This window comes from Anabrus simplex, chromosome 5, assembly GCF_040414725.1.
Source record: "Anabrus simplex isolate iqAnaSimp1 chromosome 5, ASM4041472v1, whole genome shotgun sequence".
Taxonomy (NCBI): Eukaryota; Metazoa; Arthropoda; class Insecta; order Orthoptera; family Tettigoniidae; genus Anabrus; species Anabrus simplex.
The window spans coordinates 408,991,976-409,007,508 of NC_090269.1; the positions used below are offsets into that span (position 1 = coordinate 408,991,976).

At 40.2% G+C, this 15,533-nt stretch overlaps 1 protein-coding gene across 1 annotated transcript in view; it reads right to left on the reverse strand.

Annotated features, from left to right (window-relative positions):
* LOC136874582 (pickpocket protein 28) overlaps positions 1-15,533 on the reverse strand; it is an 82,955-nt gene that overhangs the window by 13,572 nt on the left and 53,850 nt on the right. The window contains exons 6-8 of the mRNA XM_068227862.1: positions 8,069-8,339; positions 3,540-3,605; positions 294-423 (exon numbers count right to left, since the gene is read on the reverse strand). Of these exons, the coding sequence (XP_068083963.1) occupies positions 294-423; positions 3,540-3,605; positions 8,069-8,339 (467 nt within the window). The remainder of the gene's footprint in view (positions 1-293; positions 424-3,539; positions 3,606-8,068; positions 8,340-15,533) is intronic.

The window sequence follows — 15,533 nt, forward strand, 5'->3', positions numbered from 1 at the left end:
CAACATCAGTCAAACATGTTCATTGTTTTGTTTTATTCATGTTCATGATAGAGAATATGTTTTCGAAATGGTAACTAATTTGCATGCGAATGCATGGATATGCGGAAACTCTCTTTGTTCTAACTTCTGAAAAGTACAAGGTGGCCACCTGGAATAGTGTTTACCGAGCTCGATAGCTGCCGTCGCTGAAGAGCGGGTAGTATTCAGTATTCGGGAGATAGTGGGTTCGAACCCCATTGTCGGCAGCCCAGAGGATGGTTTTCCGTGGTGAAGGGCGTGGACTTCCTACTTACTCCGTTTCGTTCCCATAAGGCTTCCTCGTCATGTATTCGGCTTGCGAGGTCTCCACATCGTATTGTATCTCTGTGCAAGAGGGAAGGCAGTGGCACTGCTCTCGGTGAACTGTGTCAAAATTGTAATCATCTGTAAGAGAATGGTGAAACTCATTAGACAAAGAATTAATAATAATAATAATAATCATAGTAATAATAATAATTGTACCGGGCGGTACACCTCCACGCCGCTAATTCAAACTTTGCGCCAGTTGAAACTCCTCTGCTGGAGGAAGTCTGAACTTTATCTACTGTGTTAATTTTCAAGTTTCTCAGAAGATGTCACTACTTGGAAATTTTGGAGTTTCTGAACTGGGTCGTTTTCGATGTATTTTGTTTTACCTGTAGTAAGAAGTGTGAACTTTCTCTTCTAGAGGACACTACTGAAGAACTACAATGGTGCACCCTAGTGCGAAGTGAAAGAACTGTTTTTTTTGGAGAAATTTTTATTTCAAAAGTTTGTTCCTTGTTAAATTTCTTTCTGTTATTGTTTAAGTTGGCTGTATAACCCTTTCCTTCCCCTTGTTTTGAATTTAGCCAATCCCGAATTTCTTTAATTAATTTCTGACCAATCAGATGTATCTTCTCCAACTTGAATATCTTGCTTAACCCTAGCCAATAAAGTTTTATGGGCGGGTGTTCTCATTTCCGAAACGCCTCACACTTTCCACGAGAGTATATAAACTGCTGATTTTCGGGTCTCTGCGCCACTTCAGTACCAACTTTCAAAGTGTAAAGTACGTAGCAGGGGGCGGAAAGCGCCTCTTTCTTCGGGCAGCAGTTCAACAACAAGGTAATGGCCGTTTAATAACTTCTTTTCTTGCTAGCTCAGCAGTTTAACTCTCGGGGCGGGTCCGAAGCGTTTCCACCATGTAACTTTCCCTAAAATGTAAAGACTCTTAGCATCTATTCTCTTTTAAAGCTACATATTGGGATAGAGAGTGCTTAACCCTCTCGAGCTCCCACTCATATTGTTTTGAGGTGAACTTATTTTTCATAACCGATTCTTCCTTAACGTAATGTAAATTGTTTCCTTCTAAAGTCACCTCTTTAGTATGGGATTAGCCCTTGCATTAGCGGTCTAGAGCCAGATTAGGTTTTAAACAAAAGGTATTAGGAGTGCAGATCGCCTCCTCTCAAATTGTTATTTTGGAGGTCATGTAATTAACCTTTTTCTCACTTAATAGACCTCAGTAGGTTGGGTATTTTACCCCGGTGTCTATGTCCTTAGAGGACAACTTGAAGGTGGAGTTTGGTGTGGCCTTTGATAGGCTTAAAGTTGAGAGCGAGTGGCTCTTTCTTGAAAATTGAGTATGTATGCCTCGAGGAGGCTTTTCTGTGTAATTTAGAGCAAGTGCTCTTGGGCATGAATGGGGTTTTCTGCCCCTCTGTTAAATCTTGTTTTGGGGTAAAGTTGGGCTAGTTGCCCAAGAATTGTGAGTTCGGGGCTCGAAGCCCAAATCCTGTAAATACTGTAATTGTACTTTTGTTGCCTTGCTACTCTGTACCTGCCATTCTTGTTATTTCTGAATTTTGAAAAGAAAATATAACCTTGTTAAATTTTAAATTAACTTTAATTTTGTAGCCTGAGACCTGTTCACCCCCGCACCTTCTTTCACTTCTGCTAATCCACCAAACCACGGTAACAATAATAATGGTATTTGCTTTACGTCCCACTAACTACTTTTACGGTCTTCGGAGACGCCGAGGTGCCGGAATTTAGTCCCGCAGGAGTTCTTTTACGTGCCAATAAATCTACCGACACGAGGCTGTCGTATTTGAGCACCTTCAACTACCACCGGACTGAGCCAGGATCGAACCTGCCAAGTTGGGGTTAGAAGGCCAGCGCCTTAACCGTCTGAGCCACTCAGCCCGGCAGACAAAGAATTAAAATTAAAATTAATTATACAAAGAATTACATAGGGAACAACTGTACTTTATGGCAAAGACAATATTCAGAAGGAAGACAGTAACGCTGCTCTCAGTGAAATCTGTTCGCACATTCAATATATAACATTTAGTCCTCCTTGTCAATACAGTTTATATAATTTACTGTCAGTCAACCACTGTGTTAAAATAATTAACTCGGCGAAATGTATCAACGCTGTAATAAATCTGTAACAGAATGTCCACATTTATTAGACAGCAATAGAATTGGCTGTGCGGTTAGGGCCACGCAGCTGTGAGTTTGCATTCGGGAGATGGTGAGTTCGAATCCTACTGTAGGCAGCCCTCCGTGGTTTCCCACTTTCACACCAGGCAAGTGCTGGAGCTGTACCTTTATTAATGTCACGGCTACTCCCTTCCCACTCCTAGCCATTTTCTATCTCACCATAGCCATACGGTGTATATGTGTCGGTGCGACCTGAAGCATCTTGCAAATATATATATATATATAAAGAAATATTAGAAAACGAATTGAAATGGAAGTAACCGTGGTGTATGAAAATTGCATCAAATTGTCTATGGATGCAATCAAGAGGAGATGTCATTACTTCATTTCACAACCCTCTATAGGTTGTAAGATATATATATATATATAGCAACATCTAATCTTCTTCAGACTGTCTAAATACATCAAAGATTCTGTTCTCTTTGCTTAGATTACATCCAATGGCAGTATTCGTGATGTGCATTAGTTCCCGCATGAAGAGTATATTTCCTAAGGAAGAGCGCAATTTAATTGACAATGAATAAATTTACACACCGCCTCTGTGGTGTAGTGGTTAGCGGGATTAGCTTCTACCCCGGAGGCCCGGATTCGATTACAAAAGCCGTCAAAAAGTAGTTAGTAGGACATAAAAACCAATAACAATTAGTTAAAAATATATTTCTAATTAAACGGTTAATTGTCTCATAAATTAAAGTTTTAGAGCCATAATAACCACATAAATACAAAGTATTATCTCATGCTAGAAAGGAAGTAAGTTATTACTAATATCGTGTAAATGTTAATGAAAATACTATATAAAATGGAAGAGAAATTCAAATAATGCATATCACATTTATGTCATGAAGGACAGAACAATACGTTTAAAATTCACCAGAGTGCTTCATTTGTCATGGTGGGTGCGGTGATAGTGTGTACAGAAAAAGAACAAAAATAATTAAGCTAAGACTCGTAATTTAAGTGTGGATTATTCTGATAATTCCGGTAACATCAAACCTTGTTCTATCTCGTAGTTAAGATTATATTTCTGAACATACCTTGGATATCTTTCGTACAGAGGAGCTTTTCTGGACCACAGAGCTGAGTATTTTCCAATCCTGAAAATAAGAAATAATTTGTATAATATCATACTCTGTGTTAGAAACTTTATCTTACAACTTCACGTGATAATTACAGCTTGCTCATTATCGTTTAGCATAGACCATGCAGAGAGGAAACTGATTCATAATCCACACCAATGGTTATCGCCACTTGAAAAATAAATACCGACAAGTCTTGGGGTTTACGATCACTGTATTAAGTCACATCAATCTCGAAGCTTCCTTCCAAAATTCTAGGTTTCATGCCACTGTTGAACGATAAAGTAGGCAACGTTTGCAACCTGTCCTACCACCGCAGACCTTGTGTCGATTTTAAATGTTCACCGGACATTTGTATAATATTTCTTATAGTTCATCTAAAGTTACTTTTTCAAGTGGCTTGTAAGTGTTATTTTTAAAACGAACATTATGGCTTGATGAAACGAGAAGAATAAATGTATAATATGTTGTAATGTGGCGCGATACTGTGAGCGACTCCACAAATTATCGACAGAGTTGTGAGATAGAGACCAGACAATAGTATGATGATAAACGGAGTGAAAACTGCAGAACTGTGTTGCCTTGTTTCTTTTCACAATGGGCTTTACGTCGCACTGACACAGACAGGTCTAATGGCGACGATGGGACAGTAAAAGCGCTAGGAGTGAGAAGGAGGCGAGCGTGACCTTAAATAACGTAGAACCCCAGCATTTGCCTGGTGTGGAAATGGGAAACCACGGAAAACCATATTCAGGGCTGTCGACGGTGTGATTCGAAACCACTATCTCCCGAATGCAAGCTCACAACTGAGCGCAACTAATCTCACGGCCAACTCGTTCGGTCTGAAAGCACCCCAGGGGCATCACTGTAAGTATCTTGGTGTTAATATAAGAAAATATCTTCATTTTAGTAATAATAACATTAACGAAGTTACCTAGCAAGTAGCTGTGTGGTTGTAGTCTTGTAGCTATCAGTTTGCATTCGAGAGATAGTGGGTCGGCAGCTCTGAAGATGGTTTCCCATTTTCACACCAGCCAAATGTTAGGGCTATACGTCAATTAAGGACACGGTCGCTGCCTTCTCGCTCCTAGCCCTTTCCTATCTCATCGTCGTCATAAAACCTACCTGTGTCGGTGCGACGTAAAGCAGATTGTAAAAAAAAAAAGAAATCGATGTTATTAAATACACCCATAAACAAATGAATTACAGGTACCTGCCATAGTGGGGAAACGGTACTGTGCTCGGCCCGACGAATGTCACAGGAGGCCGTGGCATGTAACAGCACAGACGTCTCTGCAGACACTGGGCTTTCTAAGGGCCACAGTATCAAGAGTGTACCGCGAGTATATTGATTCTGGCAAAACCATCGCCGCCAGGGTCAAGTGTCGTGGTGTTCGGTGCGTTGATTACAGGGGTCGCCGTCGGCTAGTTCATATCGCAAGAGTAAATAGACGAGCCACAGTGCAGCAGATCCCTCGTCCGTTCAATGCTGGACATTAATGGCTTGTAAGCAGTACCCTCTTCTTTCTGTGGGGTACAGAAGCATCACTCCCACGAGGGTGCCTCTGTTCGATATCCGTCACAAGGCACAAGGCCATTAGATACTCGAGGCATGGAAAAATGTTCCCTTGACAGATGAGTCAAGGTTCCAGATGGTACACGCCGCTGGCCGGTACGAGTGCACCGTCAACCTCGTGAGGCAATAAATCCCTACTGTCAGCAGGGTCCAATTCAGGGCGGTGGAGGGGGGGGGGGGTATTATCGAATGTGGGCTGTTTTCTTGGAACGAAAGAGGACCCCTGGTACATCTGTTAACGACCCTCACTGGCCAACGTTACAAGAAACCTCTGGCAGGTCATGTACATCCCTTTCCTCGCCTCCATCATCTCATAGGCGAACTGTACTTACAGAAAGAATTGCGGGTTCGATGAGCACTCCACGGATGTGAAGATGCTTGCCTGGCCCCCGGGGAGCCCCGATTTCAATCGTATTGAACACAACTGGGACGCTGTTGAGAGAAATGTGTGTGCCCTAGACCTAGCTCTCACAAATCTTCTTGGATTGTCCAGTATGGTACAGATCTTGCCATACGAAAGAAGTAGACGTGACAACTAATAAAACTAGCCTCATCATCATAGGCTGTCTAAAACCTACACAGCGAGAAAAATTGCACTATCTTGCTGGCATCGCAGCCCCGGTTATTCGACGTGAGGGAGAAGCCCGCAAGGAGAAGACCAAATCATTAAAATCCGAAGTTCATCCACTCTATGGGCTCCAACCAGCACCATCACGGTTAAGTTAACGCAAACGTTTCTCGAAGACTACACAAAAACTTGAAGAAACCCAACAGCAAGCAAGATTCACTTTGCGACAAGCTACAGTTGAGCACCTTGGAGAATGTAAAACACCTCCTTGGCAATTACCAGCTGGACACAGGGAGAACTGGAAGACTTGGAGATCTTTGAAAAGTCTGCGCTTGATGTTACTAGGTGTAAGACTAATCTGCAAATGTCCCCACTTCGGTGGATTCTGTTTTGTGTGGCTGTGAAGAGATGCAGACTACAGACCATGTTCTGAAATGTCATCTTTATCCTGCCACATGTACGGAGAAGTACTGTAGCTGCTTGAGGCGACAAAGAATTCACTCGACGTCGGCAATTTCTGCTGCACTACAATATGAGCCTTTGGGTAAGAGTTTATTTTTCTCACCTTTTTATAGAAATTTTAATGCATGTTTATATATGTATGTAACTCCGTTTCTGAAGCGATATAAATATATATAAATGGGAGGCTGAGTAGCGTTCATGGATCAGTATGCCTCCAAAATGCTTGTGGTGTCTTGTGCAGTCCATGCAATGCCTCGTCGCTGCCGTCATCAGGGCGAAAGTGAGTCCTGCACATTAATATCAAGGTATCGCTAATTCAATTGCTCGTAAATGTAAAGGAATTGTCGTTAAACAACACATCTGTATGGTCTGACGTCGTTGTTGTGAGTTCGAGTACCATTCAGGAGAAAATTTCATCATCAGAATGTTGCTAGCAGGGTAGCAGAAGTGGTGGTGTACTACAAGGACATTATTTTATCAATGCAGGCGAATTGTCGCTCGCCCGGTCGCTGCGCTGCGAGCTTGTCTCCCGCCAAGCACTTTGCCGTAATGTACACCTCGGCGCCACAAGTTTCTCTCCTTTGCAGTCTGCTGAGAGCTTTATCAGCTTAAGGTTCAGTTTAGTCAGGTGTTTACGTGTTTAGTGCTCAGTGTGTTGTTCCAATGCCATTTTCATTACGTGAGCGTGTGTACATGAAGTACATAACGTACATGAAATCTTGTGCGAGAACACTCTCTGACTCAGTGCTGGGAGTGCGCTGGCCGCATTACGGCAAAGTGCTTGGCGGGGGACAGGCTCGCAGCGCAGGCGAGCGGGTGAGCAACAATCCTCGCCATACATAAACAATGTCCCTGTATTTTCAATCAATAGATGGCTTTCCGAAAGAGTGGATTCAATTCCAAACTTCATCGTAGTGCTTATATGGAGAGAGGGCATCAAGTATGATGCTGATGATGGCCGTACGTCGGATGGAGACGTTAAGATTTGAGCAGACCCCTTAGTCTTATTCGACAGGAGTAGGCTATGTGTTTCATCCTTTCCGTTCGGTGGAAGCACAATAGATTTCGATGGTCCCATTGCATGGTCGTGCAATAACCTTGCCCTCCAAACAAATATAGGATATAACAATGAAATGGCTTACGGCTTTTAGTGCCGGCAGTGTCCGAGGTATGTTCGGCTCGACAGCTGCAGGTCTTTTGATTTGACACCCGTAGGTGACCTTAGTGTCGTAATGAAGATGAAATGATGATGAAGACGACACATACATACGTTAAACATTTAGCCAAGGAGCCGAAGAGTGCAATATAATGTAAGTAATATACAAATAAAATGCCCCTAAAATAAACAATGAATAAATATGCTCTTCAAAAACAAGGATGATCAGATATTTCATAAAATACTCCATTTGTAATAAAACATGTAAATAATAAACCTGCTACGTTACCAAAAAATGAAATTAATAAAAATCCTAGTCCTAACGACTGCATAGGTGTTATTTACTTCCTGCTAGGTGGTGGTGATTATTGTTTTAAAAGTACAACTGGGCAATTATCCTCTATTAACACTAATCAGAGAGAAAATATGGAAGGAATCCGGTACATCGAAAAATGAAGGTATTGGCCAAAGGAGGACAAGGTCTCTAATTACCGTCGGGGACAGAAAAGAACAAGAGTTGACCAAGGGACGTTGGATAGGACGGATGAAATTGTGGAGCTTGGAAAAAGTAACTGAAAGCAATTAAGTCTAAGGGCACTATGGGTGCCATGTTAAGAGCCCCTGGGGTCATTTTATTAAGTACTCACGAAAGGCATGGGATATCGTGGATGTCATTCTACTGCCCTCGTCCACAGGGGTACATTCAGGTACAGGTGTTTACTCACGTGGCATATAGTACTCGGCGCAGTCGCACTTTATTTGAGTGAAATTGGTAAAGCACTCTAATTCGCAACTCTCTTGAGTGTACACCCTGAAAAAGAGTAGCTTCCTCTCTTCCCCGAAGTAACACTTCCGCGCCTCTGGCGAGTAACTGCGCAGCTCGTCGGCTGTAATGATGACTTTTGGACTCACACCTATCACCACATCATAGTTTGATGGCACGCGGAAGTACTCCTTCTTGATTTCAGGGAACACGGCCGGGCTGTGTATAACCATCTAGAATGAAATGAAGGTATTTATTTTACCTTTAGTCTAAAGCAGTGAATCAACTCTCACATGCATAAATATCTAATTTTAGAAAAATATTTCATAGTCACTGCAAAAAAATTGTAACAATGACATTTCAATAATAAATAATATTCCCTACAATCTTCTAAATTACTTAATAACTGAATTACAATAACAATACTTACTCTACAATCCCCTAAACTGCATAACAAATGAACTGCAACCATAATGTTAACCTCTATAATCATCCAAATTACGATATAACTGAATTACAATAACAATACTTACTCTACAATCCCCTAAACTGTATAATAAATGAACTGCAACAATAATATTAACCCCTATAATCTTCCAAATTACGTAATAACTGTGAGCCATGTATTTGATTTCCCCTCCCCCTTATACAACTTGCTATGTGTATTTTAATGGGTTTTCAACTCAGTCTTATGTGTATTTCGCCCCGTTGAGTTGTGCTCTCGGGCAAATTGTAATGAAGCATTTCCAAATTATGACCCCAGGGTAAGGGAGTTTATCCGCCCTGGGAGCGGCCTGCCCTGTACTTGTCTCCCTTTTGGTTTCCCCTCCCTTGCCCCTGCGGAAGCGCCGTGCCCCTCTAGCGCAGCCTGTGTGTGTCGCTTTGCGTCACGTAGCCTTGTGTCATCGTGACTTTTGGCGAGGCCGTGCTGGCTCGCTGGGAGATGGCATTCGTTTCTTGCTCTGTCACCTGAGCACTTCACGGCTCCGTCTTCGAACCTAGGACCACTAGGGGTATGGGAGGTAAGCATCTAAGTCTTGATTAGACTCACGGATGATGGAAGGACATTCCTTCGCTTGTAAGTCACTTGATGGGCGCTAAATGTTGTTTTAAGGCATTATAAGTGTCAAGTTGCTTGAAATCTAACATGTTTGAATCAGAATTTGTAAAGTTATGTGTGAACCTTTGGGTCTGTTTACTGCAGCTTAAAAGAAGTTGTTGGGAGTTTGTGCCCTTACTTACTTACTTACTTACTTACTCCTTGACGCTACAGCCCCTGTAGGGCCTTGGCCTCCTGGACAATCTCCACCCACTCTTCTCTGTTGACTGCTCTGGTTCTCCATCTTCTAAATCCCATCCGTCTCAAATATTCCTCCACGCTGTCCAACCATCTGATCCTCGGTCTTCCCCTCATACGACGTCCTTCCGGTTTCCCATCAAAGACTTTCTTTACTGTCCTGTTCTCTGTCATTCTTTCTATATGTCCCAACCATCGCAGTCTACTACTCTTTATTTCCGCTACTATGTCTGGTTTATTATACAGCTCTCTGATTTCCTTATTATTTCTGATTCGCCAGAGTCCACCATCCTTTATTGGTCCATAGACTTTCCTACGTAGCTTCCTTTCCCACCTTCGTAGCAACTCCTCATCACCTTGTGTCATAGTTCAAGTTTCCGCACCATACATCACCACAGGTCTCACTACCGTGCGATAAACAGTCAGCTTCAGATTCCTACTAAGACTCCTTGCTTTAAATACCTTGCCTAAAGCAAAGTAACTCCTATTACCAGCTGCTATCCTAGCATGTATTTCTTCCTTCATATCATTGTTTTCAGCTACCATTGACCCTAGATATTTAAAGCTTTTGCAGCGTTCAAATTCTTTCTCATTTAAATTCACATATTTTTCTGCTTCATTATATTTTTTTCCTAGACATTAGCATGCACTTAGTTTTTGACTGATTAATCATCAGTCCCATCTCAGCTCCATATTTTTCTAGTTTTCTCAACTTCTCTTCCAGATCCAGTTTCCTCCTGGATAGCAAATCAAGATCATCTGTATATGCAAGGTCTTGTGTCACTCGATTAAACAGGGTTGCTCCCTTGTATTATTCGCATTACCCTCTCCAAAGCAATGTTAAACAGAAGGGTGGAGAGTACATCACCCTGTCGTAATCCTTGGTTAACTTCAAAAGCTTTAGATAAAGTACCCTCAACCTTTACTTTACATACTGTTGCCGCTAGAGTCATTTGGACCAATCTTATAAGTTTGTTAGGTATTCCTGCCTCTTTCATTGCCTTCGATAACTGATCCCTTCTGATACTATCATATGCCTGTTTAAAATCTATAAACAACTGATGAACATCAATGTTATACTCATAACATTTTTCAAGGATCTGTCTGATAGTAAAAATCTGGTCTGTAGTAGATCTGTTAATTCTGAAGCCGCACTGGTAATCTCCTGGATATTCTTCAACGTATGGTCTCAGCCTTCCAGTTATGATTTTTGCTTAGATTTTATAAGCAATACATAGCAATGCTATTCCTCTATAATTCCCACAGTCTGCTTTATGATGTTTCTTATGTATAGGGCAGATTATTGCTATATTCCATTGCTCTGGCATTTTCTCCTTTTGCCATATCTCTACCATAATTTCATACAACCACCTTGTTAGATTCTCTCCTCCATATTTAATCATTTCTGCAGTAATGTTGTCTTCTCCTGGTGCCTTATTGCTTTTAAGAGCATTGATTCCATCTTTAACTTCTTGCAATGTAGGTTCCTTGATTGATTCCAGGTCCACCTCTTCTCTACTTTGTTCCTGCCTGCTCTCTTCTGTCTGCACCTCTTTGTCCTCACCTTCAAATCCTGACTCCTTATTCAGCAGTTCACTAAAATATTCCACCCATTTGTCTAATATCTGATCTTTACCTCCAATCAGATTTCCCTCCGTATCTTTACAGAAAACTGTTCTGGGTTGAAATCCTTTCTTTATATCTTTTACCCTTATATAAAACTGTCTAGTTTCCTGAGTAGTCTTTCTCTCTTCTAATTCTTCAATCCACTGTTTCTCAAATTCTCTCTTTTTATTCCTACATTCCTTATCTGTTTCCTTTCTCTTCTCTCTGTATTCTTCTACAGTAGTTCATGTTCTTCTCTGTAACATTCTCCTTCTTGCCTCGTCCCTTTCTTCAATCTTCTTCCTACAATCTTCATCAAACCAGTGCGGAATCCTAGATTGTTTCTTTCTGCCCAAAACAGTTTCGGCCGTTTTGTATATTATACCTTTAACCATTTGCCATCTTTCTTCAGTACTCTCTCCTGTCCAATCTTCCATTTCATTAACACTAGTTGTCAAAAGCGTTGAATATTGGTGTGCAATATTTTCATCCTTTCTTAACTTAGCATCATCAAACCTGGGTACAACAACTCTGTTAATCTCTCTGTAGTTGGCTATCCTTTGTCTGTATTTGACTCTTACCAGATAATGACCACTATCTCCATCTGTACCTCTGCAGCTATCCACTTCCAAGATATCTGAAGCATGCCTTCTATCTATAAGCACATGATCAATTTGGCTGTTTGTGATCCCATCAGGAGAGCACCACGTTACTTTCCTTATATTCTTCCTTTGCATCCATGTGCTTTTAATAAGCATGTTATTACCCGTAGCAAAGTCAGTCAACTTTATACCATTATCGTTTGAAACCTCATGCAAACTCTCCTTACCAGCTGTTTACCTGTAAGCAATTTCTCTTCCCATTTGGGCGTTCAAGTCCCCCATAACCACTTTAACATCACGCTTTGCCACTAGTGATAATTCTTGTTCCAGTTGTTCATAAAAGATATCCTTCTCTGCTGACTCTGCATCTTCTGTTGGTGCATATACACATACGAAAGATATATTGAAGAAGCGGGCTTTTACTCGTAGAAGACAAATTCTGTCATTAACGGGCTTAAAGTTCAATATTACACTCTTATATGAATTATCAACAAGGAACCCTGTACCTCCGTATCCTCTGTTTCCACAGCTATAAAACAAGGTGTGTGTCCCAGTTGCAAGTACTCCACTTCCATACCATTTTACCTCTTGTAATGCTACCACCATCACATTATATTTCTTCATTTCGTTTTTCAGGTTCAGTAATCCTCCAGGTTTATTCAGTGTTCTCACATTCCATGTCGCGCAATACCAATTCATATGCCGTTTCCGTTGCCAGGGCCGTTTATCCATTACATCCGTCCGGTTTTCATCGTCCATTGGTTCCGTAACGAGAGTTTTTTTCCGGGGTAGGGTTGCTGACCCCACGCCCAACCCCCAACCTGGAGGACCAGGGTATTGTTCTTAGTCTGGCCCATCGCCTTAGACCTTTCCAGCTTGGGTGGCCCGCTGGCACAGCTCTAAGGGTCATTTGAGCACGCAAGCCTCCAAAAACACCCGGCAATGCCATATTGCCTTCGTCAAGGTGGCAGTACCTGCGGGAGGAGTTTGTGCCCTTAGTAGATGTAAATACGGACGTTGAGTAATGTATTCAACTTGCTTAAAGGCCTTAGGCGCCTAGAGGCGTCATTTAATGAAAATTGTACGGAACCTGAAACCTCCTAGAGTATTGTATGTTGGGGGTATTTTGGGATTCCCACTTGAGTAATTTGAAATGGCGAATAATCGCTAAGCTGGATCTAGAATTATCTATTGTGTTTTAGTTCTCTGGTGTTAAATTGTGAACAGGGCTGGTCCCCTGTGAATTAGCAGAGGGCACGCGTCAACGTAACCTTAGTGATGTTGATATTTAATTTTCCTTACTCTTTTCGGTGCGTATCTATCTTGTTAAATAAACTTTGTTAAGCTGATTTCCTACGGGTATCAGCGTTTTAGCCCTCTGGGTGGTTTCCTATTCTCGTGTAGTCCAGAACCTATGGGGGCCGCACCTTCTTTCGGTTTTACCAGTGATAATTTACGGTACAAACTGAATTACAATAACAATACTAACTCTACAATCCCTTAAATTGCATAAAAATTGAATTGCAACAATAACATTAACATCTAAGATCTCCCAAATTACGTAATATTTGAATTACAATAATAAAATTTACTCCACAATCCCATAAATTACGTAATAATTTAATTACAATAATATTTATTCAACAGTCCCCTACATCACTTAATAATTGAATTACAATAATAATATTTATTCTACAATCCCCTAAGTTACATAATAATATAATTAAAAATATTATTTTTCTCTACAATTCCCTAAATTACGTAACAACCAAACATCAATAGTAAATATTATTCCGCACGATTCTTTAAATTACGTAACAATAAAATTGCAGTTACAAGTAATATTCCCTACAATCCCCTAAATTACATATTAATTTAATTACAACAATATTATTTTCCTGCACAATCCCCTAAATTGTATTACAATAATATTATTGTCCTGTAAAATCCCCTAAATTACGTAATCATTGAATTACAACAATATTATTATCCTGTACAATCCCATAAATTACGTAATAATTGACTCACTACAATATTATTGTCCTGTACATCCCCTAAATTACGTAATAATTGAGTTACAACAATATTATCCCATACAATACCATAAGGTACGTAACAATTGAATTACAACAATATTTCCCCTATAATCCGCTAAATTGCATAATAATTGAATTATAGCAATAACATTCACTTCTACAATTCTTTAAAGTGCGTAATAATTGAATTACAATAATGATATTTGCTCTACAATCTCATAAATTACGTAGTAATTGAATTACTATAACAATATTTACTCTGCAATCCCCTAAATTAGGTAATAATTAAATTACAATAATATTATTATCCCATAAAATCCACTAATTTGCATAATAATTGAATTATAACAATGATATTCACCTCTACAATTCTCTAAATTACGTAATAATTGAATTAAAATATTAATATTTACCCTGCAATCCCATAAATTACGTAAAAATTGAATTACATCAATATTACTATTCTCTACAATCCCCTAATTCCATAATAATTAAATTACAACAATAACATTCACCTGTACTATTCTCTAAATTATCTAATGACTGAAGTACAGTATTTACTCCACAATAACCTAAATTACGTAATAATTTCATTACAGCAATATTATTATCAGAATTGGGAAGTAATTGAGTAAACGTAATCGAATTACTTGTAACGATTACTGTTCTAGTAATGTTTACCCGTAACTTACTTTTACAAAATGTAATTTTTACTCGTAATTTACACCTTGCAATAAAATCCTTACATTCCAGTTATCGATATACATCGCACGGAAGTAGAAACTGAAAAAATGTATGATGATAACTTGTTCAGTTCTACAACAACAAAACCAATAGCTTCACTAATGCTGGGTGAGGTACAGTCCTTTCCTCCCTCCCCAGTACTTCCAACGATACCAACATTACCCTACAATATACATCACTGTTGGGGTTGTTCTTAAAATTAAATACCGGCATTCCTTCAAGTACCCCCTTTAGAGAGAACTTTCAGCAAATTCAAAGACATACGTGTCTCTCCAAGGGTTCAAGGCTTAGCGATGCGTATTTTAAGAACCAATTATCTGACAACCAATTATATGACATAGAAACAGCAGAACCCGCACATGCTGTGGATCCAATAACAACGTATGAAATTAGGAAAGCAATACAAGGAGGGAGAAACAACAAATCCGCAGGACCAGACAAAATTTACATGGAACACTTAAAAGATTCACTTGGCGAGATGGAAGAACTGTGGAAAGACCTAATGAACAAATGTATACAGACTGGGAAAATACCAGAGGGATGGAACACAGCGATTCTAAAGATATTGTTCAAAGGAAAAGGGAGCAGAACATCACTAGACTCATTTAGAGGAGTAGCACTAGAAAATGCATCCTTTAAAGTTTTCACGAAGATACTAAATGAAAGATTACTGGAAGCCTTCAGTGGGTACATTCCAGAAAATCAATTCGGTTTTATGAAAGGCAGGAGCACGGTCCAGGCAGTGAAATACCTAATAAATCAGGTAGAAGAAGACACAAAGGAGGGAAATATCACGCAGTCTTTGTTGATTTCAAGAAGGCATTCGACTCAATCGACAGGCGAAAGCTAATCGAGAAAATGAAATTGACAATCGGCGAGAGAGACCCACTAGTGAGAATAGTTGAAGCATGTCTACAGAGGAATATAATCCGAATAAACAACAACGTAGAAATTTCTGAAGACATAATACAGACGAACGGAGTTATGCAAGGGGATCCCATGAGTCCCACACTTTTCAACATTTATACAGCAGATGTGAACTGCATAGTAGAGGAAGGATCAAAAGCAGAGCTGATCCTATACGCAGATGACATGCTGATCGGAGCGAAAGAAAAGGAGGATGTGCAAAGGGCAGTCCGCAGA